This window comes from Bos javanicus, chromosome 15, assembly GCF_032452875.1.
Source record: "Bos javanicus breed banteng chromosome 15, ARS-OSU_banteng_1.0, whole genome shotgun sequence".
In the NCBI taxonomy this organism is placed as follows: Eukaryota; Metazoa; Chordata; class Mammalia; order Artiodactyla; family Bovidae; genus Bos; species Bos javanicus.
Genome location: NC_083882.1, coordinates 62322916 through 62348133, shown reverse-complemented (window position 1 = coordinate 62348133; position 25218 = coordinate 62322916). Strand labels below are relative to the sequence as shown.

The 25218-nt window shown below is 37.6% G+C and overlaps 1 protein-coding gene across 6 annotated transcripts in view; it reads left to right on the top strand.

Annotated features, from left to right (window-relative positions):
• Nucleotides 1-25218, top strand: part of DCDC1 (doublecortin domain containing 1) — a 469884-nt gene that overhangs the window by 8564 nt on the left and 436102 nt on the right. For 5 of the 6 annotated variants that reach the window (XM_061381013.1, XM_061381011.1, XM_061381010.1 and 2 more), the window contains exon 2: nucleotides 16970-17273. The exons of the other annotated variant lie outside the window; for it this stretch is intronic. In XM_061381013.1, the coding sequence (XP_061236997.1) occupies nucleotides 17122-17273 (152 nt within the window). In that variant the 5' untranslated portion in view covers nucleotides 16970-17121. The remainder of the gene's footprint in view (nucleotides 1-16969; nucleotides 17274-25218) is intronic. 6 annotated transcript variants of the gene reach the window in all.

Below are 25218 nucleotides of genomic sequence, written 5' to 3'. Positions count from 1 at the left end.
AAAATTTGGTCCAGAAACTAGATAATAGTCTTTGGTATAGGAAGAATTGATAAGCATAAAGCATTTGACATGTTTAGAAGTGTATTTGGATCAATATACCAAAATAAGTTATATTTTGATATCTCTAATTATTAGCTGATAATCAATATGTACTTAATGAATAGAGCTGAATTACACTAGTAAAGCTTCAGTCTTGTCTTTTGGACCTTTTGCTATGGATTGCTCTGTGGCATGTGATCTCTCAGAGAGGCATGCCATCCTGGATCCATATTTATTTATGAAGGTCATAATCCATATGATAATATGACCAAAAGTCCATGAAAACTGACTTTTTGCATGCTTTTTAGGAATTATTCTCCTTTATATTCAATTTTATGTATATGAAATTAAACCAGCAGATCTTCACAAATGACCTTTTAGTGTTCTGGAAAGTTGAGGAGAGTCATCTGAAACTCATTACATGTTTATTCAGGGAAAAGTCAGATATCAGGATGATAAAAGCAAATTATCAGTAAAAAGCATTGAGACCCTATTGTTTGGTAGCCCAATTTAATATTTTTACTGGCTAAGCTTTTCAACTGTATTATCATTTGTGTCTGATGCCCTCCCAGATTTTATTGTACAGAGCAGGCCCAACTAGTACATTTTATGGAATCAGAGTGGTAATTCCCATTGCCCTCAACTCCTTTCTGCTGATATTCTTTATCTCCTCTTAGCCCACATGTTAAGTTGATCCTTTGTATAGCCCAGTCAATTCTCCTTCTCTTTCCACTTCTCACATACCACCAACCAACATACTTACTTACTTGACTTTTGGCCAAAGTCTCCCTTTCTTTCTTTAGAAGAATTGGTTTAGAAATTTTACGTATTTTTACTCTGACACAGAACAGCTAGCTGTATCTGAGTTTATAGGAAACTGGGCTGTCAAACCACAGCATTGCAGGCAAATCAACAGCTGAGGAAACAAATAGTCCTAAATTGTAAATCATAAATAGCTGTATCTTCTCTAGTTACCTTGCTCCTTGAAAACCTGATTCATTTCCCCACACATACACTTGATCTTCCTTACAGTCTCCCTTTCTAACCAAATAGCAGCTATTCTTTACACTCTTCAAGTTCCAATGTTTTAATTTATATTTAAACACCACTCATGTTGTGATAAATGTTACTTATCATTTAGTCATAGAAGATCCTTTTAAGTCATTCACAAAGCATTCCCACTTTCCCTCTCAAAATTTCTGTCTAAAATGGGTTTATGCCTTGTATCAGTACAACAGGCTTCCCAGCTGGCACTGATGGTAAAAAAACCTGCTTGCCTGTGCAGGAGACGGTAAAAGATGTGGGTCAATCCCCAGGGTTGGAAAGATCCCCTGGAGGAAAGCAGGGCAACCAATCCAATATTTTTGCCTGGAGAATCTCATGGATAGAGGAGCCTGGTGGGCTGCAGTCCATAGAGTCGCAAAGAGTAGGACATGACTGATGTGACTTAGCTGGAGAAGGAAATGGCAGCTCACTCCAGTATTTTTGCCTGGAGAATCCCATGGACAGAGGAGCCTGGTGGGCCATAGTCCATAGGGTAGCAAAGAGTCAGACACAAACCGAAGCGACTTAGCATGCACTCATGCACAAAGTGACTTAGCACGCATGCACACCAGTACAATGTCACTTAACTGAAGCAACAAGTCATTTAATTCCCTAGAGAAATGAAAGGTCAGCAAGTTGGAAAGAGAACTAAGGAAAAAAATTTCTTTTTAATTTCAGAAATTTCAGCTATCTGATAGAGCTAAAACATAAAGGAGGCCAAGATTCCTGCCTAGTCATTAGAAAAGACATTGACTCAGTCCTGAAATAGGCCCCAAGAGAGAGGAGATATGTCAACATCTATTAGCTTAGCTTTAAAGACAATATTTGAATTACTTTCTTCCTAAGCCATTTACCCCTGTACTAGATTGGAGAATAGACTAAAAAGGCTTACAACACTTAAATAGAGTACACTGTTTTCTTATTACTTGATAATGTGACCTGCCAGTCTACCAGAAAATGGTATTAAGGTGAACCCTTGTGTTAGCCTCATATTTGGCACCCTGCCTAGAAGGTGATATTTCAAATTTTGTAAATTTTCCAAGAGAATGTTCCATAATAGTTGCTATTGAAACAAATTGGAAGTACACATTTATGTAATCAGATTTGAAGGATTTGTTTCCCACTGAATTGAGCAGCTCTCCTGTTCTGTTTTGGTTGGTTTACCAAACCTTGCAGTAGCTTCCAAACCTCACATGATGGTTTTTAGAACCACTTCTCTCTCTGGCTCTAGAAAATGTATCCTATCCCTCTTACACTGGAAGTATAAAATCCAGAACACAAAATCAATATACTTCTGTGTCTTCTATGGTACCTGTAAACCAGAAATGGTATTTTAATAAAAGGAGAAAACTAAGAAAGGAAAGAACTTCTTAAATTCCAATTTACCACACAGGCACAAAGATTTTCAAATCATTTGTTCAAGTAGTAGCTCATGAGTTAGCGTTAACTTTTGAGGTTTCTTTGTGATCAACAGGCCTTTCAGTTTTCCATGGTCAAGTGCTCCATTTAACGCATGTGAATAATAAACTTATGCAAAATAAAAGGAAATTTCATGCTTGGGAGGTAAAGAAGTTTATGTAATTTTATCCTTACCTAAAGAACTGACTGTTAAAGTAACATAGAAAGGAAAGGAGTTTTTTTCCTGCCTTCATTTTGGAACATTGACTTACAAACCTTAAGACTTCCCATGTAGCATTCAAAAACGTTTTTGAGGCTGCTCCATTCTATGTGATAATCTTTCATTTCTAAAGAATTAGGTGTTCCTCTCTCTAAACAGGGAGCTAAAGCAAAGGTTGAATTCTTTTCCTATAAAATATGCATATTTATGAAAAAAAGTGTATACATTTGAAAAACTGCATGTATTTTTATGCTCCTATTTACTTGTTACTATGGCAACCACCAGACTGCCTAGTATTTATATTGTCTAAGATTCAGAGTGCCTTTTCAAAAAAATAAATATGCCAGAACCGTGTATTGTATTTACTTTGGTGTTTAGAAAAATATTTATTCTAATGAATATTTTTTAAGAAAAATAGCAATAAATAGGGTAAACTTCAGCCCAGCTTGAATAGTACCTTTTCCTGTAGTACGTTTTTGAAATCAAAACAATTACATTTTTCTTTTCCTTGTTATAAAAATCAGAATGAAGAATAGAAACAATGAATTTTCAAAACTTATGAATCAACGTTGAAAGGTACCCTCTTGATTTTTTCTTATTTGTATAACAATATTTTGATTTGCACCAAATTTCTGAAAATATAAAACATGAATACAGACAGAAATACTTAATGCTAGCTATATGAATCAGAAAATGTGAATAGTTGGCATTTCTGATCACAGATGGTTCTTTATCTATGAATAAAAGATTTATATTTTGGACTTGAAAGACACGGTTACTATCATTTTTCTTGCTTTAATTATTTAAATTGTTTTCTGACATGTGATATATAAATATAATTTCTTAATGTTAAACATCAGAATGGAAATTATGAAGCATAAAATGAGACATGTTTCATGTCACGTATTACCTGTTAAGAAAAACTGCAATACAACATTTAAGTACAACAGAATAGTGAGCATATTGTCTCTGATACTTGTAAACAGGATGGATCTGCAGTTTCACAGTTTATGTTGACAGTATCTTTGTGGGAAATGTAATTATCAAATGAATTATAACATGTCCTAGCATTAAGATTATTAATAGTAATTTTAATTGCCTTTTTCAAGATAATTGGATATGTTATCATAAGTATATGGGAAAGGGGGCATTGGGCTAATTAGATATTTTGAACTCAGTTATCTTTAAAAGATCTGAAAGTTTAACATATATCCTATATTTCAAGAATTTCTTCTTTTAATTAAATGGTTTCCTAAGTAGAATTAAAATTATTTGTAGTTCATAAAATCTCACTGATTATCCCTTGGTATTCCTCCTTGAGTATTGGTATCATAAAAAATTTAAATAATGGTATTTATTTGATATTTATTTGAGGTAGGGATGACTTATAACATTATATTAGTTTTAAGTGTATGACATAGTGATTCAAAATTTTTATAGATTATGCTTCATTTAGAGTTATTAGAAAATATTGGTTAAGGGCCCTGGGCTGTACAGTCTGTCCTTGTAGCTTATTTATTTTATACACAGTAGTTTATTCCCTGTCCCTATCTTATCCCAGATCCCTTCCATCTCTCCACTGGTAACACTAGTTTGTTCTCTATATCTGTGAGTCTCTTTCTGTTTTGTTATATCCATTCATTTGTTTTATATTTTAGATTCGACCTACAAGTGGTAACATACAGCATTTGTCTTTCTTTGTCTGACTTATTTCACTACACGTAACACCCTCCAGGTCCATCCATAAAATCTCACTGATTATTCCGATATTCCTCCTTGGGTAATGATCTGATGAAAACTTTATATAATGGTAATTATTAAATTAAAATTTCACTACCAGTCAGAAAATTATTCTTAAATTGGTAAGGCTAAGAAATATTTTATTCCAGTAACGAGTGCTGTTAGATTGGCTTTCATATACTATTCCTCTAGTTTTAGAAATTGGTAGAAATTCTAAAAAGCAATTCACCTTGGAGATAACACATCAGCAGCTTTAAAATTGTTCAACTACTATAATCTGGAAATTTAACTTCCACAACTTCTTAAGGAACTGTTCAATTGTATGGTCAAAGATGTGAACAAAAATTAGAGCTTTATTTGCAATAAGAAGTATTTGGAACAACCAAGATATTAAATAATTAAAATATCATGTTCTCAACAAATATTGGAGAAGGAAATGGCAACCCACTCCAGTATTCTTGCCTGGAGAATCCCAGGGACAGGGGAGCCTATTGGGCTGCCGTCTATGGGGTCGCACGGAGTCAGACACGACTGAAGTGACTTAGCAGCAACAAATATTTAATAACATCGGAATATTCTCATTAGCTGTATATGAACCAGGTTTTAATTTATTTAGTCACATTTTTGTTTTAAGAGAAATCTATATCTCTGTAAAGTCATTGACAAAAATCAGAAAACAAATACTGAAAAGTTATAATGGTGGCTAACTCCAAGGGTAGGAGATTGTAAGGAATTTTATTTTCTATACTTCTCTTTCCAATTTTAATGTGGGGATTTCTGTAATAACTACAGTTATCATCATTCAAATTGTTTTTAATAAGAAAAGTTAATTAACATTGAGTACATTCATTATAAGAAAAATTCAGCTAGTGAAGGAATAATATTGTCTCATTCAACACTGAATTCATTGTCTTTTTTTTTTTTTTAACTCTGGAAACAGTTGGTGCTTAACAAATATTTGATGATTGAATGAATAGATGATGGGATCAGGAATTAGAAAAGTAGCATTAGGGAAAACACATTTGGAGGGCCAGCAGGATGCCTTGTTTATATTTTATTTATCATAACAATGAGTGATAATAATGTGATAAGAGTTTACAAGAACTGCTCTACCAACCATAGTTCTGATAGCCTTCAGTTCGGTTCAGTCGCTCAGTTGTGTCCAACTCTTTTGTGACCCCATCGACTGCAGTACGCCAGGCTTCTCTGTCCATCACCAACTCCCGGAGCTTACTCAAACTCATGTCCATTGAGTCGGTGATGCCATCCAACCATCTCATCCTCTTTTGTCCCCTTTTCCTCCTGGCTTCAGTCTTTCCCAGCATCAGGGTCTTTTCTAAGAAGTTCGTTCTTTGAATCAGGTGGCCAAAGTATTGGAGTTTCAGCTTCAGCATCAGTCCTTGCAATGAATATTCAGGACTGATTTCCTTTAGGATTGACTGATTTGATCTCTTTGCAGTCCAAAGGACTCTCAATAGTCTTCTCCAACACCACAGTTCAAAAGCATCAATTCTTCGGTGCTCAGCTTTCTTTATAGTCCAACTATCACATGCATGCATGACTACTGGAAAAACCATAGCTTTGACTAGACGGACTTTTGTTGGCAAAGTAATGTCTCTGCTTTTTAATACGCTGTCTAGGTTGGTCATAGATTTTTTTCCAAGGAGCAAGCATCTTTTAATTTCATGGCTGCAGTTACCATCTGCAGTGATCAAATGAGATATCTGAAAGGGTGGCCTTCTAGGTGTCTCCTAATAAGCTTGAGTGTAGCAGCAACTTACATGATCTCCTGAACCAAAGTCATTATCTACCTTGATAATATCCTATAGATCTGAGGGTGCAACAGGATATAATGGCTTCTATTGTGGTTTGGAAACATTGTTTCAGCTTTGGAGGGAGACTAATAGCAGCTAGCCTCATCTCACACACTAGCAAAGTAATGCTCAAAATTCTCCAAGCTAGACTCAACAGTATGTGAACTGAGAACTTCCAGATGTTCAAGCTGGATTTAGAAAAGGCAGAGGAACCAGAGATCAAATTGCCAACAGCCATTAGATCATAGAAAAGGCAAGAGAGTTTCAGAAAAACATCTACTTCTGCTTTATTGACTATGCCAAAGCCTTTGACTGTGTGGATCACAAGAAACTGTGGAAAATTCTTAGATATGGGAGTACCAGACCACATTATCTGCCTCCTGAGAAATCTGTATGCAGGTCAAGAAGCAACAGTTAGAAGCGGACATGGAACAATGAACTGGTTCCAAATTGGGAAAGGAGTACATCAAGGCTGTATATTGTCACCCTGCTTATTTGATTTATATGCAGATTACATCATGCAAAATGCAGGGCTGGATGAAGCACAAGCTGGAATCAAGATTTCTGGGAGAAATATCAGTAACCTAAAATACACAGGTGACACCACCCTTAAGGGAGAAAGTGAAAAAGAACTAAAGAACCTCTTGATGAAAGTGAAAGGGGAGAGTGAAAAAGCTGGCTTAAAACTCAACTTTCAAAAAACTAAGATCATAGCATCTGGTCCCATCACTTCATGGCAAACAGATGGGGAAACAATGGAAACAGTGAGAGACTATTTTCTTGGGCTCTAAAATCACTGCAGCTGGTGACTGCAGCCATGAAATTAATAGACACTTGTTTCTTGGAAGAAGAGCTATGACAAATCTAGACAGCATATTAAAAAGCAGAGACATTCTTTGCTGATAAAGGTCCATCTAGTCAAAGCCATGGTTTTTCTGGTAGTCATGTGTGAATGTGAGAGTTGGACTATGAAGAAAACTGAGCACCAAAGAATTGATGCTTTTGAACTGTGGTGTTGGAGAAGACTCTTGAAGAGTGCCTTGGACTGCAAGGAGATCAAACCAGTTAATCCTAAAGAAAATCAGTCCTGAATATTCATTGCAAGGACTAATGCTGAACCTGAAACTCCGATACTTTGGCCACCTGATGCGAAGAACTGACTTCTTAGAAAAGACCCTGATGCTGGGAAAGATTGAAGGCAGGAGGAGAAGGAGATGACAGAGGATGAGATGGTTGGACGACATCACCGACTTGATGGACATGAGTTTGAGCAAGCTCCAGGAGGTAGTGATGACAGGGGAGGCTGGCATGCTGCAGTCCATGGGGTCGCAAAGAGTCATACACTGACTGAGTGACTGAACTGAACTAAACGGCAATTAAATCAGTATTGCCAAATCAGAGAGCAGGAAACATGATACATCACTGCTGGAATAGTACATTTCTTCTCAACAGATAGATACATTCTGAATTGGAGCGATATGGCCAAAAAGTCTGCCTAAGGATTTCCAAATAGGTGTTACATAGGACTGGTCTTTAGTAGCTACCTCTGACTCTTCTCCCATCAAATATGTACTAGTTCTCTGTGCCGGAAACTGCAGAAAAAGGACCTTCTGAAGTCTTCTCTAAAAACTGGACTTATTCTTTTAGAGCAGTTTAAGATTACAGCAAAATTGAGGGAAAGGTACAGAGATTTATCAAGTAACCCCTACCCCTGACATGTGCATAGCCTCCTTCTTTACAAATATCCACCAGAAGACTGTTACATTTATTACAATTGATAAACCTACATTGACATATCATAATCATTAAGAGTCTATAGTTTACATTAGAGTTCATTCTGGTGTTCAGTTCTATGGTTTAGACAAATGTATAATGGCATGTACCTGTCAATTATGGTATTATACAGAGTATTTTTCATAGAAATCTCGTGTTCCATATATTCATTTCTATCACCACACCCCCGACCCCTGGCAATTACTTTTTTTAGGTCTCCACAGTTTTACCATTTGCTATTTGACAGTTCCAGAATGTCAGTAGTTGGAATCATATGGTGCATAGACTTTTCATATTGGCTTCTTTCACTTGAATACTCATTTAAGATCCCTCCGTATCTTTTCATGGCATCATAGCTCATTTTGGTTTTTTTATAGTGCTGAACAATATTTCATTACCTAGATAGATCATAGTTTGCGTATCTATTCACCTACTGAAGGACATTTTGGTTGCTTCCAAGTTTTGGCAGTTATGAAGAAACCTGCTATAAACATCCAAGTGGAGGTTTTTGTGTGGACATAAGTTTTCATATTATTTAGATGAATATCAAGAAGCATGATTTCTGAGTCATATGGTAAGTGTATGTTTAGTTTTGTAAGAAACCACCCAGCTCTTCCAGCGTGGCTGTACTATTTTGCATTCCCGCCAACAGTGAATGAGAGTTCCTGTTGCTTCACAGGATTTTGGCCATTCTAATAGGTGGGTAGTGGTATCTCAGTGTCATTTTAACGTGCATTTGCCTGCTAATATATACTGTGAAGCATCTTGTCATGTGCTTACTTGCCACCAGTATGTCTTCTTTGGTCAGGTTTCTGTTAAGGTCTTTGGCCCATTTTTAAATCAGGCTGTTGTTTTCTTATTGTTGAGTTCTAAGAGTTCTTTGTAAATTTCGGATGATATTCATTTATCAGACGTGTCTGTTGCAAATATTTTCTCCCAGTATGTGACTCGTCTTCTCATTCTCTTTTGTCTTTCACAGAGCAGAAGTTTTTAATTTTAATGAAATGCGGTGGATTGGTTATTTCTTTCATGGGTCATGCCTTAGTGTTGTATCTAAGAAGTCAGTGACATACCCAAGGTCATCCAGGTTATCTTCTGTGTTATCTTCTAAGAGTGTTATGGTTCTGTTTTACATTTAGTTCTGTGATTCATTTTGAGCTAATTTATGTGAAGGGTATGAGGTCTGTGTTTAGATTCTCTCTCTCTGTCTTTCTCTCTCTCTCTTTCTTTTTTTGCATGTGTATGTGCCACTGTTCCAGTACCATTAGTTGAAAAGACCGTCTTTGTGCCATTGTTCTCCTTTGTCAAACTTTGTGTCGGTCTATTTCTGGGCTTCTGTACTTTTCCACATATAGATCTTATACATATTTTGTTAGATTTATACCTCAGTACTTCTTTCTTTCTTTTTTTTTTTTTTTTGAGTAGTGGGCAAATGTTTCTATTTTCGAATTCTACTTGTTTGCAATTAACTTTTGTATATTAACCTTGTATCTTGCAACCGTGCTATAATTGGACCTACAGCCTTTTAAGATGATGGCAGTCCCACATTTCTTGTCTTTTCTTGTTTTCTTGTGTCTTTCTTTCACTGCTCCTAGTATATCTAGCCTACTATTATAGAAGGCACCATATAATGTGAGTTTGAATATTCAATTCAGCTGTATAAGATTTAAAAAATGATATAATGAAACAGAAGAAATGTTGAGATAGGTAGTAAGTAAGCTAATAGCTTATGAAGTACAGATGAAATTCACAGACTGTATTAAGTATAGATATGTGGGACTTCCCTGGTGGTCTTGTGGTTAACAATCCTTGCCTCCACTGCAGGGCACATGGTTCAATCCCTGGTCGGGAACTAAGATCTTGATGCGTGCCAAAAAATTCTAGATATGTGTAAGTCAGTAGTTTAAGAAAGAAACGCAGGATTCAGAATATGTGCTAAATGTTACATAGTAATCAAGCTCAGTTCAGTTCAGTTCAGTTCAGTCACTCAGTTGTGTCCAACTCTTTGCGACCCCATGAATCGCAGCATGCCAGGCCTCCCTGTCCATCACCAACTCCCGGAGTTCACTCAGACTCACGTCCATCGAGTCAGTGATGCCATCCAGCCATCTCATCCTCTGTCGTCCCCTTCTCCTCCTGCCCCCAATCCCTCCCAGCATCAGAGTCTTTTCCAATGAGTCAACTCTTCATATGAGGTGGCCAAAGTACTGGAGTTTCAGCTTTAGCATCATTCTTTCCAAAGAAATCCCAGGGCTGATCTCCTTCAGAATGGACTGGTTGGATCTCCTTGCAGTCCAAGGCACTCTTCAAGAGTCTTCTCCAACACCACAGTTCAAAAGCATCAATTCTTTGGTGCTCAGCTTTCTTCACAGTCCAACTCTCACATCCGTACATGACCACAGGAAAAACCATAGCCTTGACTAGACGAACCTTTGTTGGCAAAGTAATATCTATGCTTTTGAATGTGCTGTCTAGGTTGGTCATAACTTTTCTTCCAAGGAGTAAGCGTCTTATAATTTCATGGCTGCAGTCACCATCTGCAGTGATTCTGGAGCCCCCAAAAATAAAGTATGACACTGTTCCACTGTTTCCCCATCTATTTCCCATGAAGTGATGGGACCAGATGTCATGATCTTCGTTTTCTGAATGTTGACTTTTAAGCCAACTTTTCCACTCTTCTCTTTCACATTCATCAAGAGGCTTTTTAGTTCCTCTTCACTATCTGCCATAAGGGTGGTGTCATCTACATATCTGAGGTTATTGATATTTCTCCCAGCAATCTTGATTCCAGCTTGTGCTTCTTCCAGCCCAGCGTTTCTCATGATGTATTCTGCATATAAGTTAAATAAGCAGGGTGACAATATACAGCCTTGACATACTCCTTTTCCTATTTGGAACCAGTCTGTTGTTCCATGTCCAATTCTAACTGTTGCTTCCTGACCTGCATACAGATTTCTCAAGAGGCAGGTCAGGTGGTCTGGTATTCCCATCTCTTTCAGAATTTTCCACAGTTTATTGTGATCCACACAGTCAAAGGCTTTGGCATAGTCAATAAAACAGAAATAGATGTTTTTCTGGAGCTCTCTTGCTTTTTCAATGATCCAGCGGATGTTGGCAATTTGGTCTCTGGGTTCCTCTGCCTTTTCTAAAACCAGCTTGAACATCAGGAAGTTCACGGTTCACGTATTGCTGAAGCCTGGCTTGGAGAATTTTGAGCATTACTTTACTAGCGTGTGAGATGAGTGCAATTGTGTGGTAGTTTGAGCATTCTTTGGCATTGCCTTTCTTTGAGATTGGAGTGAAAACTGACCTTTTCCTGTCCTGCGGCCACTGCTGAGTTTTCCAAATTTGCTGGCATATTGAGTGCAGCACTTTCACAGCATCATCTTTCAGGATTTGAAATAGCTCCACTGCAATTCCATCACCTCCACTAGCTTTGTTCGTAGTGATGCTTTCTAAGGCCCACTTGACTTCACATTCCAGGATATCTGGCTCTAGGTGAGTGATCACACCATCATGATTATCTGGGTCGTGAAGATCTTTTTTGTACAGTTCTTCTGTGTATTCTTGCCACCTCTTCTTGATATCTTCTGCTTCTGTTAGGTCCATACCATTTCTGTCCTTTATCGAGCCCATCTTTGCATGAAATGTTCCTTTGGTATCTCTGATTTTCTTGAAGAGATCTCTAGTCTTTCCCATTCTGTTGTTTTCCTCTATTTCTTTGCATTGATCGCCAAAGAAGGCTTTCTTATCTCTTGCTATTCTTTGGAACTCTGCATTCAGATGCTTATATCTTTCCTTTTCTCCTTTGCTTTTCGCTTCTCTTCTTTTCACAGCTATTTGTAAGGCCTCCCCAGACAGCCATTTTGCTTTTTTGCATTTCTTTTCCATGGGGATGGTCTTGATCCCTGTCTCCTGTACAATGTCACAAACCTCAGTCCATAGTTCATCAGGCACTCTATCAGATCTAGTCCCTTAAATCTATTTCTCACTTCCACTGTATAATCATAAGGGATTTGATTTAGGTCATACCTGAATGGTTTAGGGGTTTTTCCTACTTTCTTCACTTTAATCAAGTAATCAAGTTAGTAACCTATAAAATGTGCCAAGATAAATAGACTAAATGACATATATGATAGAATAGACAAGTTTTATTCAACAGAGAGGCAGACTAAGTCAGACTTGCCAATTCAGCACTGATTGCTGTGTCATCTCTAAACTGCCCACAACCTGATAACATCCAATATGGTTCCTTTTGGCCCAAAGAGCTATGCCCAAGAAATACAAATAAAACTATAGCTCTTCACAAAGTTAATTCACAAGCTACAGCTTTGACGAGGCACAACTGCCTCTATGTCTCTCCCATTATTCCTTGGTACCTTCTATCTGGGCCCCTGGCTCAAATCCCAACTCTGGTTTCCATAGCACACCATCATGGGGAAGGCTGATATGGGCAGAAAGAACAAGATTTGGACAGTGTGACTGTGGCACTCATACCCTATCTTAAGTATGTTGACTTTACTGCTTTCTTTCCTCTTTCTTATCACTGTATGTTTTAAATTTTTTTTAGTAAATTGTGTGAATGCTGCTGCTGCTGCTGCTGCTAAGTCGCTTCAGTCGTGTCCGACTCTGTGCGACCCCATAGATGGCAGCCCACCAGGCTTCCCGTCCCTGGGATTCTCCAGGCAAGAACACTGGAGTGGGTTGCCATTTCCTTCTCCAGTGCATGAAAGTGAAAAGTGAAAGTGAAGTTGCTCAGTCGTGTCCGACTCTAGCGACCCCATGACTGCAGCCTACCAGGCTCCTCCGTCCATGGGATTCTCCAGGCAAAAGTACTGGAGTGGGGTGCCATTGCCTTCTCCGAAATTGTGTGAATAGAGCATTTTAATTTGGGCTGTGAGCCCTCCTGGTTAGCTTGCTTGGTAATGTGTTCAGCAGCTACCCTTATATCAAGATAATTTTCCACTTGGCAGTACTCTTCACTTTGAACTTCAGTGATCCTCTCTCACAGTCTGAGATTTTAAGCAAATGCATCTGATCATCACTATCTGGCTGAGGGACTAATAACAAGCTGTGAAAGAAGTGTTAAATTCTGGTGATTCTATGGCAATCATAAGCACTTTGTCCACAATGAAGGAATTAAGAGGACCAGTCTCTCACCTCTGGAATGGGCCCTTCGTAAGCAAACCCGGGAAAACTAAGCAAATCCCAGTTTACCTGGGAAGAAGAGTAGGAGGGTGTCTGTGTCAGCTCTGTCCTATTTACATTCTCTCCTTGCTCAAAGCTGAAGTCAGAGGTACTTAGTGGCTCTAATAGTGACCTTTAAATAGCTTTGCTTATATATTCCCATGCACATTTTTAAGTTCACATTTAAAATTTCCCATTAAAGCTTAAATAGTTGGAAAAGATGTAATTTTTGGTGTACTATGAATGTTGACATTTTAAAATAAAACTATTACATTAGTCTTTTAAACATATCCAATAAAATATAAGTTCCATATGGTTTTTAAGAAACATTTTATGAACGTTTTCAAACACAAAAGGAAAAATAATAAACTCCCATGTATTCTTTATCCAATATAAACAGCCATTAACATCTGCCATTCTTATCTATACTCTGTTTCACTTTTCTTCCTATAGTATTTTAGAGCAAACCTGAATAATACTTTGTTTAAAAACAGTTTGGTTTGTATCTCTAACAGATGTTTATTATAATACCTTTTATCCATATCCAATAAAATAATTAACCTTAATACCAATAGTATCCAGTTTGTGTTCAGATATCACCAGTTGCCTCAAAAATGTCTGTCTTATTAAAGTTGGTTTGTTCACATCAGGATCTAAACAAGGTTTATACATTGTATTTGGTTGATACAATTCTTAAGTCTCTTTTCTTTTGTAACATTTTTCCCCTCCTCTTATTCTCTGTGTTATATCATTTAACATGTTTCTCTATCCTCCCCTATTTCTCACAAACTAGAAGTTAGATCTAAAAACTTGATTACATTCAGTGTTTGTAGCATGAATGAATGCTTTATAGATTTTCCTGTATTTGTAATCTCACTGAACTCACATAAGGAGAAACAATTTCTGGTTGTTTTACTTTAATGACATATTAATATGTTCCAGTGGTATGAGTGATATCAGTCAGGTTCATCTATTATAAATTTCCCATCACTCTTTAATAATGACAAACATTACCTGGACAGACATTATCTGGACCCACTATTTCATTATGGTTTGCAATATGATCAATTGCTAATTATTTTTTTCCATCTACATGTATTAACGATGAAAAAGAATTTTCTCTTATCACCTATTTGGTCATCCAATTATAGCCCACTTTAGGAAACCCCATATATTGCAGCCTGCCAGGCTCTTCTGTCCATGGAATTCTCCAGGCAAGAATACTGGAGTGGGTAGCTGCTATTCCCTTCTTCAGGGGATCTTCCCGACCTAGGGATCGAATCTGGGTCTCCTGCATTGCAGGCAGGTTCTTTACCATATGAGCCACCAGGGAAGCCCTTTAGGAAACCAGAAAAAGTATATTTATTATTTTTCAGAATAATAAATTGGTGCCCTAGCAAGCAACAAAGGTGAGTGATGAAGCAATAAGGTTATAAAACTTGTAGTATTATTAAGTAATCGTGGATTTTTATACATTTAAGTTATGACCAACCTAGATAGCATATTCAAAAGCAGAGACATTACTTTGCCAACAAAGGTCTGTCTAGTCAAGGCTATGGTTTTTCCAGTGGTCATGTATGGATGTGAGAGTTGGTCTGTGAAGAAAGCTGAATGCCAAAGACTTGATGCTTTTGAACTGTGGTATTAGAGAAGACTCTTGAGAGTCCCTTGGACTGCAAGGAGATCCAACCAGTCCATTCTGAAGGAGATCAGTCCTGGGATTTCTTTGGAAGGAATGATGCTAAAGCTGAAACTCCAGTACTTTGGCCACCTCATTGGAAGAGTTGACTCACTGGAAAAGACTGATGCTGGGAGGGATTGGGGGCAGGAGGAGAAGGGGACGATAGAGGATGAGATGGCTGGATGGCATCACTGACTCGATGGACGTGAGTCTGAGTGAACTCCGGGAGTTGGTGATGGACAGGGAGGCCTGGCGTGCTGCAATTCATGGGGTCACAGAGAGTCGGACACGACTGAGTGACTGAACTGAACTGAACTGAAAGTTTCAATCTTCTCCTTGACTAAAGTAAAAGCCACATGGCATGTGGGATCCTAACTCTCCAAACCAGAGACTGAACCTGTGCCCCCTGCAGTGGAAGCCTGCAGTCTTAACCACTAGACCACCAGGGAACTCCTGATCTTTTTCTTTTCTTTGGTTCAGTGTTCAGAGTGCCCCATCTTTGCCCCATGGAATTCCCTTCAAGTTGGTCCCCATGTCCTTTTGGCATGCCCCACTTGGCTTTAATAGCTTCCTTGTTTTCAGGCATGACAGCATGTCACATGTTCATGGCCTGATGCTACTGGGATTTTAAAACAGTAAAAATATTGAGAAGCTCTTCTTCAACAACTGAAAATGTTATATCTTTCTTATTTTTCCTTAAACTTATTTCCATTCAATTCCTTTTTTTTTAATTGACGTATAGTTAATCTATAATACTATGTTAATTTTAGGTATATAGCAAAATTATTTGGTTTTATATATATATGTATCAATTCACTGCAGTAGCTCAGTTGTGTCTGACTCTTTGTGACCCCATGAATTGCAGCACGCCAGGCCTCCCTGTCCCTCACCAACTCCCGGAGTTCACTCAGACTCATGTCCATCGAGTCAATGATGCCATCCAGCCATCTCATCCTCTGTCGTCCCCTTCTCCTCTTGCTCTCAATCCCTCCCAGCATCAGAGTCTTTTCCAGTGAGTCAACTCTTCATATGAGGTGGCCAAAGTACTGGAGTTTCAGCTTTGGCATCATTCTTTCCAAAGAAATCCCAGGGCTGATCTCCTTCAGAATGGACTGGTTGGATCTCCTTGCAATCCAAGGGATTCTCAAGAGTCTTCTCCAACGCCACAGTTCAAAAGCATCAATACTTCAGCACTCAGCCTTCTTCATAGCCCAACTCTCACGTCCATACATGACCACTGGAAAAGCCATAGCCTTGACTAGATGAACCTTTGTTGGCAAAGTAATGTCTCTGCTTTTGAATATGCTATCTAGGTTGGTCATAACTTTTCTTCCAAGGAGTAAGCGTCTTATAATTTCATGGCTGCAGTCACCATCTGCAGTGATTTTGGAGCCCAAAAAAATAAAGTCTGACACTGTTTCCACTGTTTCCCCATCTATTTCCCATGAAGTGATGCGACTGGATGCCATGATCTTCGTTTTCTGAATGTTGAGCCTTAAGCCAACTTTTTCACTCTCCTCTTTCACTTTCATCAAGAGGCTTTTTAGTTCCTCTTCACTTTCTGCCATAAGGGTGGTGTCATCTACATATCTGAGGTTATTGATATTTCGCCCAGCAATCTTGATTCCAGCTTGTGCTTCCTTCAGCTCAACGTTTCTCATGAGGTACTCTGCATATAAGTTTAATAAGCAGGGTGACAATATACAGCCTTGACATACTCCTTTTCCTATTTGGAACCAGTCTGTTGTTCCATGTCCAGTTCTAACTGTTGCTTCCTGACCTGCATACAGGTTTCTCAAGAGGCAGTTCAGATGGTCTGGTATTCCCATCTCTTTCAGAATTGTCCACAGTTTATTGTGATCCGTACAGTCAAAGGATTTGACATAGTCAATAAAGCAGAAATAGATGTGAACTCTCTTGCTTTTTTAATGATGTTGGCAATTTGATCTCTGGTTCCTCTAGCGATGTTTTAGCAAATAGCAAAATTAAAATACTTTGCAAAAAATTATCATTTTTTCTTAAATAGTATTGCACTTATCAAAGACTTAGATTCATGTTTTTGTCTTCCTTTAGGTTCTCTTCTCTGCTCATTTCTAGTGAGATTTCACATTTAGCAACCACTACATAATGGGAAGTAAATTGTGATTAATGCCCAGCCTCAACTGATAATCCAGGAGGATTTTACATTTTACGTTAAATAACATTCTTCCTCAGTTTGAGCTGAAATGACAGAAGACCACAAAGTGGTACTTTGTCAGTCTCCTTTATCACCCTTGACTAAAGTCACAGACATATCACAGCAAAGCAATCCTGAAGACACCTTCAATGGGGATACCATTCAGTCAACTTACAAATATATTTCAAATGGCTTGCCAAGGTAAGAAGCAGCAACTTAAACTTTTTTTATTACTTATTATTATTTCAGCAGCTTAAGCAATTCTGATGGGGTAAAAGTGCTTTAAATGTTAGCTCTTTTATGTAAATTCTCTGTATTTAGTAAAGACTGTATCAATAAAAATTTGGAGATGTGATGGGCTGCCAAGGTTGTTGCCTAGGTTAGAACCCTTCCTTTTGTTTGTTTGTTTTTTTCCCCGTATTTTATGGGAATGAAAAAGATAGATGATACAGTAAACATAAATTATTCCTGGAGCCCGACTTGGACAGGTAGGATAGTGATGATAACAGTAATGGCAAGGCGGGCAGTATTTGCTATTTGCCAGTCATCATGCTCGGAGAAGGCAACGGCAGCCCACTCCAGTACTGTTGCCTGGAGAATCCCAGGGACAGGGGAGCCTGGTGGGCTGCCATCTATGGGGTCACACACAGTTGGACACAACTGAAGTGACGCAGCAGCAGCAGCTGTCACCATGCTAAGTGCTTAACCTGTACTATATTTATTTACTTCTCAAAACAACTTTGAGAGGAATGTAAGGCAGACAGTATTTTAGTTGTCTCCATTTTATGTATGAGGAAACAAAGACCTAGAGAGATTAATTAACATCACACAGCTGGTAGGTAAAGAAAGTGTGTGAGTGGCTCAGTTCTGTCTGATTTTTTGCAACCCCATGGACTGTAGCCTGCCAGAGTCCTTGTCCATAGCATTCTCCAGGCAGGAATACTGGAGTGGGTTGCCATTTCCTTCTCCAGGGGATCTTCCTGACCCAGGGATTGGACCCAGGTCTCCTTCATTGCAGGCAGATTCTTTACAGTCTAAGCCACCAGGGTAAGTAGAAAAGGTAAAGTTTGAACCCAGATAGCTCTAACTCCACAGATAAAACTCTTAACTACAATACTCTACCACACTTCTAAGAAATATAAAGCAGAGGAGACAGAGATATTTTCCCTGTGTTTTTTTTTTCTCAATTAGAAAGTAGAAGAACAGAGACTTTCCTGGTAGTCCAGTGGCTAAGACTCCATGCTCCCGGTGCAGGGAGCTTGAGTTCAATCCCTGGTCGGGGAACTAGATCCCACTTGCTGCAACTTAGGGGGAAAAAAAGGTCCCACCATAAATAAGACCTGGTGCAGCCAAATAAATATTAAAAAAATAAAAAAGGAAGTAAAAGAACAAAAAAGTATCTGTTAGGTATTGATAAACTATTGTCTGGCTAAATGTAATACCATAGTTTTTATGTTTAAAAGGAAATGTAGATTATAAAAATATTGAAGAAAGTATTCTTAAATTAGGGATTGTGTTAATCTCCTTAGATATGATGTGTCCTGTTTATACCTTTGAAGACTTTGATTGTTTTTTTTTTTATCTGTCACTAAGTTTTTAGGTGAAAGTGAAATATAGATTTTCAGCTAACCTTCGTTTTGCCCTATTCCTCTAAGCTGTGAGCGCATGTTAGCAATGTATGAGATCACTGACGCAGTGTGCCAGCTACATGGCCAGATAATTTTAGGAAATCATTACCCAGTGCTTATGTTGTGGAGATGTAGGTTTCTCGTGATAGTGTTCCTCCCAGTAAAACAATGGAAAAAAGTTTCTAAATAGGATTTTTAAGTGGTCCCTTATACAATTGCCAATGCTAATGTGTGTTTGCACATTTTAAAATTGCCTTTAGAATTTATTTTTACCAAGTTCCCTTTCCAAAATAGTAATAGGTTTACTTTTTATTCTGTCTTTTGTGATATCTTTTATAGAGCTTGTAATTTTATTTGTTCAGTTTCTTTCCATTCTTTGTCTGAATCTCTAACTTTTGTTTTATTTGTTTTTCGTATTACACTTTTCCTACCACCTTTTTCTTATAGTTTGTTTCATTGTACTTCTATTTCTTTGTCTGGATCCTAACTTCTTTTCAGAGAAGGTGATGGCACCCCACTCCAGTACTCTTGCCTGGAAAATCCCATGGACGGAGGAGCCTGGTAGGCTGCAGTCCATGGGGTCGCTAAGAGTCGGGCACGACTGAGCGACTTCACTTTCACTTTTCACTTTCATGCATTGGAGAAGGAAATGGCAACCCACTCCAGTGTTCTTGCCTGGAGAATCCCAGGGACGAGGGAGCCTGGTGGGCTGCCGTCTATGGGGTCGCACAGAGTCGGACACGACTGAAGCAACTTAGCAGCAGCAATAGCAGTAACTTCTTTTCTATCACCATTGTCTGTTACCATCAACTTTGAATATGATATACCTAGAAGTAACCCTCTTCTTGACAATTGAACAGAAAGTCAAAGACAATGCCCAGAGGCCCTTTACTTTTATGAAAAAGAAAATGATGAGTTTCAACCTGAAGGGTCAAGTTCATAAAGGCTAATGGTAATCTAAGATCCATTGGCAGTAATATGATTATCAGAGAGAGGCAATTTTCTCCGAGTAAAGATGTTTCTCCCCTGACTGAGGTTAAAACCTCTCTTGTCTCATCCTTTTTTCCCTTGCCACCTTTATTCCACCGTCTTTTTGATCCTTTATGAGAAATAATTATTAAAGTATAGTCAATTTGTTGTTCCTTTACTTATATAACAGAGACTGTGCTTTTCTTCACTAAAAACATTGTACGTTTTTACAAAACCTGCCCACATTAAATCCAGTCTTTGTAACCATGCAGTGATGAATCACATTATTCTCATGTTATTATCTGTGGTATTAATTTACTTTTTATTGCATTTACCTTATCCTTCTTTTCTCTCTTTCTTGTGTTCTTACAATGGCTTGCCTCTGTCATTCTGTTGTATTTGTTTGTAACAAAGGAAAAACTGCTGTGCCAGGAGCCTTCCCTTCCCCCCGAAAAGAAAACTAATCATCAATAGTGTGAGTTCAATATATCGTGCCCAAGAAGGACTGATCCTCCCATTTTATGACTTGCCACCAAAAGGTCAGATGACTGGAGAAGTCTAGCTTCATTCTTGTGGTTACTTCAAGGAAAGCAAATGATAGGGAACCTTTCCTACCCAGCTGTAGTCTGATGCATTCCCAGGTGACCTGGTACAGGGTATCAACCTTTGAAGCATGAAGCAGAATCAATTATTTATTGGTAATAGGTATCTAGGGGCAGTTCTGCTCTATTTGTGGAAGGTGTCTCTGAATGCTAAAAGGGGACAATTTCCAAATTAAAATTGCATTTTTAAAAGATTTTTTTTATGTAGATCATTTTTAAAGTCTTCATTGAATTAGTTTATGGTATTGCTTCTGTTTTATGTCTTGCTGTTTTGGCTGTGAGGCTTGTGGGATCTTAACTCCCCAACCAAGGATTTAACCTGCATCTCCTGCATTGGAAAGTGAAGTCTTAAAAATTGGACTGCCAGGGAGGTCCCAAAATTGTATATCACAAAACTAACAGAATGGTCTAGATAGTTAATATCTCTTTCTATCCCACATATATTTTAATAATTTTTAGGTGATGGTCATCTAAGAATGTAATTTCATGATTTTTATAATAGAATGTTGTAGTGTTGTTTTTTTTTAATCCTGCTTGCAACTAAGTGTAATATCAACTCTTTTAGCTCCCCAGAGGACAAATTATTGTTAGTATATTATATTAGGACTTAAATCAGTTTTAAAAGTGAATTGCCAACAACTTCTTATTATGGATTATCTGGTTGCTGATTCACAGACAAATCTTGCTTTCAAGGAGACCAACAGTGCTTAATCTAGTCACTCACTTTTTTATGTCATTTTAGTTATCTTGGCTATTTTGAATTGGAAATATAAGTATTTGGTTATGTCACCTTTTCTAGGGACAGCAAGGCACCAGCAAGGCAACACCTGCACTGTTTTCAACCTCCATTGCCCAACAAATTACACTTTTCCTAATTCAAAACTTTTGTCAGATTTTTCCTTAAAGTCTTAAAAAAAAAACTCTGCAGATCCAGACATTAATATATTGGTGGTGTCGGTGGTTTAGTCTCTAAGTCGTGTCCGACTCTTGAGACCCCATAGACTGCAGCCTACCAGGCTCCTCTGTCCATGGGATTCTCCTGGCAAGAAACTGGAGTGGGTTGCCATTTCCTTCTCCAGGGGATCTTCCCAACCTAGGAATCAAACCCAGGTCTCCTGCATTGCAGGCAGATTCTTTACTGACTGAGCTATACTTTAAAAAATGTTAAAAGACTATATCATTTCTTTTTAAAAAGTTGCATTTCCTCTGGAAAATCCTTATATTTCTATAATCTCCCCCAATTTTAGATTTAAGATGTACTTTATTTTTATTCCTTTGTACTTTTGCACAAGCAGAACTAATATTCATTTTTTCCTTTGAGTGGGATAATTTGTGCCCTGATCCTGTACTCAGATGAGTCCTTTACAAATTGTATAAATTGTTTTTCTTTTTTACATTTCCTTCTACAAAAGCAAGAAAGTTCAATTTAACAAACGTTGAATATCTCCTTTAGGATATACGTGTAATTTGAACATAATACATTAGTTATTATTCAGTAATTGAGCTACAAATAAAAATTGGGCTTACTGTGCTATAAAATAATTGAAAATTGCACTGCAATCAAGGTATCTTTACCAATATTTCTAGGTCAAACTAGAATTATATTTTCTTCTGGTATTCAAAATAAAATTTGGAGGAAATTATTCACATTTATTATTGCCACTTCTATTATTCACTTTCCATGATGTTTAAATTACATTTTACCTAGTAATTATAGAAAGGTGTTTATGTCTTTAGAGGTTATTTGTTTCTTCAACTGGGGGAAAGGTAGAATGACAAGTAATGAAATCTTTGTGCTTTGTGTACTCCACATTTTGTACAAGTTTCCATGTACCAAACAAATATGGGGTTATTTCTTTTATCTGTTGCATCAAGTATTTTAAGTTGGTGATTTCTTGTTAAATGTACTTAAGGTCATTTTCCTTTATGTTTACATTTTCTTATTTCTATTTATTCTAATTAGAGAGTTTAATTACGGTTAAAATGATAATAGGATAAAGACAAGTTTTACAAATGACAATATTAAGGGAAAAAAACCCCATAACTCTTCAGGAAGGTTTAAATGCCATAAGAATATAAAGCGAGAAATATATGCTTGTCAAATATACAGTATAAATAAATAATTTAGATGAAAATGGTTGACTACATTTAACAAAGAGACTACCAAGTAATGAGGGGCTAAAGAGTGGTTGTTAGATTTGATGTACTTCATTGTACATTGCAAGTAATTGCTATCCATAAAAATTCTATGGCTTCTGTATGAGAAAAAGAGACATTTTGACAGGCAACACTGGTATGAAGCGACAGCAAGCACAAATCCTTGGCAACTGTCATTATCCTGCTGTTGAATTCACATCCAAACTGTGTGATAACTTAGACCTGCATGCTTGTTATTGAGCCATGATCTGTCAAAGTAGCCACACTTCCTGCTTATGAATAGAATTATTAGCCACATGGAGATTTCTGCCATAGAAATCTAAACTCACCAAGGATGCTTTGTGTTTCAAAATCAGGGGAAAACCTCCATGTCATTTTATGCTTATGCTGAAATTTCTGGTGAAGTGTTCTTGATAAAATAAAAGTCACATTTTAAAGAAAATACCATATTAGTTTATATTTTAGCCCATCATAAAACATTCAAAATCAGTAAAGATTTTGAATAAAGCTAACAGTGAAGCAAATGTGATTAGAAAGTTCATTGTATACGTTAGGCTACTATTAGCAGAGTAATGGGAAATTCAGCTGAAAGTGACTTTAAAACTGGACAGTCACTATCTCATGTAACAGGAACTTCAGAAAGAAGGCCAATTCTAGGGTTTGTTCAGTGCTTCAGCAAGAGTATCAAAGAACTTGACCCTTTATATCTTTCCCTGCACCATCCTCATAATATTGGCTAGATCCTTGGGTTTGAATCCTCTTACTGGGAAGGCTCATCATATGCTCACTAGATGCTCACTGGACAATTTCTGACTAAAGAGGATAGGTATTTGATTATTTATCTCTCTTTTTTATTAGCGCAAACACCTTTCTCCAGAACGCTTCTACTCATTTCTCATTGGCCAAAATTGGATCACAGGCTGCTTAAGTAACCCATCATGCAAGGGAAATGGAATTAGCATCACTGGTGTCAGACCATTGAATATTTACTCACTGCAGCTATCAGGGGATGCCTTCCATGAACATACAAAGAGGGTGACTATTCAAACATAACTGAGGCTTTTCATTGAAGGAAAAATGGAGAAAGGACCCTTGGATAATCAGTGTTACATGACATAGTTTTGACTTTTGGCTTAATTATATTTTACTTTTTAAATTGTATATGTTTCTTATCAATGAAATTTTTGTGATACATTTTTTCATGATGTCATAATTATCAAAGAATAATTCTTGCATATCAATCATTAGTTGAGTTCCAGTGGCAGTAAAGAGATAAAACAAGGTTTTTACCCTTGCAGAATGGGATATGAAATCATCTGAAATCACGTAATAAATCACAAAGTAAAGATATCAGTATGCAAAAAGTATATCAGTTCTTGTACAGGACCTGGCAGAATGATTTGAAATAAGGAATGACTAGGATCTATTGGGGTTAATCCCTCACATATGTCCTATCAGCTTGTACAGATTTGTGAGATTTTTCTCTATATCCTAACCCCTGAACTTCTTCATGTTAATAACCAAGACTTTTCCTTCACAGTGCTAATCACAGTTATTGTAAATTTATATGCATGACTATGTGTATGACATTTCTCTTTTCCACTAGACAATTATTGTTATTATGGAAGGGGTTTTAGAAAATGTAAACACTGAGTTCAATTAATATTTATTAAATACTTACTGATCGAGAGACTTCCCTGGTGGTCCAGTGGCTAAGACTCCATGTTCCCAATTCAGGGGGCCTGAGTTTGATTCCTGGTCAGAGAACTAGATCGCATGTACTGCAACTAAGAGTTCACATGCTACCACTAAAGATACCGCATGTTGCAGTGAACATCAAAGATCCCATATGCTGCAACCAAGACCCAGTGCAGCCAGATAAATAAATAAGTATTTTTAAAAATACTAATTGAAGGATATACAATACTGAATATAGATCAGTTGAGTGAATAGCACTGGCAAAAAGGCATACATGTAAGAACTATGGAAGACAATGTGCTGCAGTCATAGCTGAGGGATATTGTAAGGACATTACAGGGGAGCAGTGGGCTTCCCCGATGGCTCAGATGGTAAGGAATCCGCCTGCCAAGCAGGAGACATGGGTTAGATCCCTGGGTTAGGAAGATCCCCTGGAGAAGAAATGGAAACCTACTCTAGTATTCTTATCTGGGAAATCCCATGGACAGAGGAGCCAGGCAGGTCGCAAAAGAGTCAGACACGACTTAGCAACTAAACAACAACAGCAGCAAGCATGACATTAGTAGAAGTTTTCTTCAAGTTGCTATTAAAAAAACTGCTAAGAGTTACTGATGCTATTAAAATAGAAGAAATGAGAAGGAAGATTGCTCTTGCCAAAACTAGAATCCTGCCATTAAGTATTATCTGGTCTATTTATCTGCTTTTTCTAGACTCCTCCCTGGGCATATTTTGTTGTACTTTTAGACCTCACATCTTTACTTAGTTGTTGCTTTGTGAAACAAAAGTTGTAAATTAGATTTAATGGAAACCACAGAGAGTAAAGCATAATTAAATATTTGTGGTTCAGCTGGTAAAGAATCAGCCTGCAATGTGGGAGACCTGGGTTCAATCCCTGGTTAGGAAGATCCCCTGGAGAAGGGAAAGGCTACCCACTCGAGTATTCTGTGGACTGTATAGTCCATGGGGTCACAAAGAGTTGGACACAACTGAGCAAATTTCACTGAGACATTAAGAGGGTTGTCAATTCCACAGTGTTTAAGATCCATCCCTAATGATCTTTTTGACTGTAATAGAAAACCTTTATGTATAGTA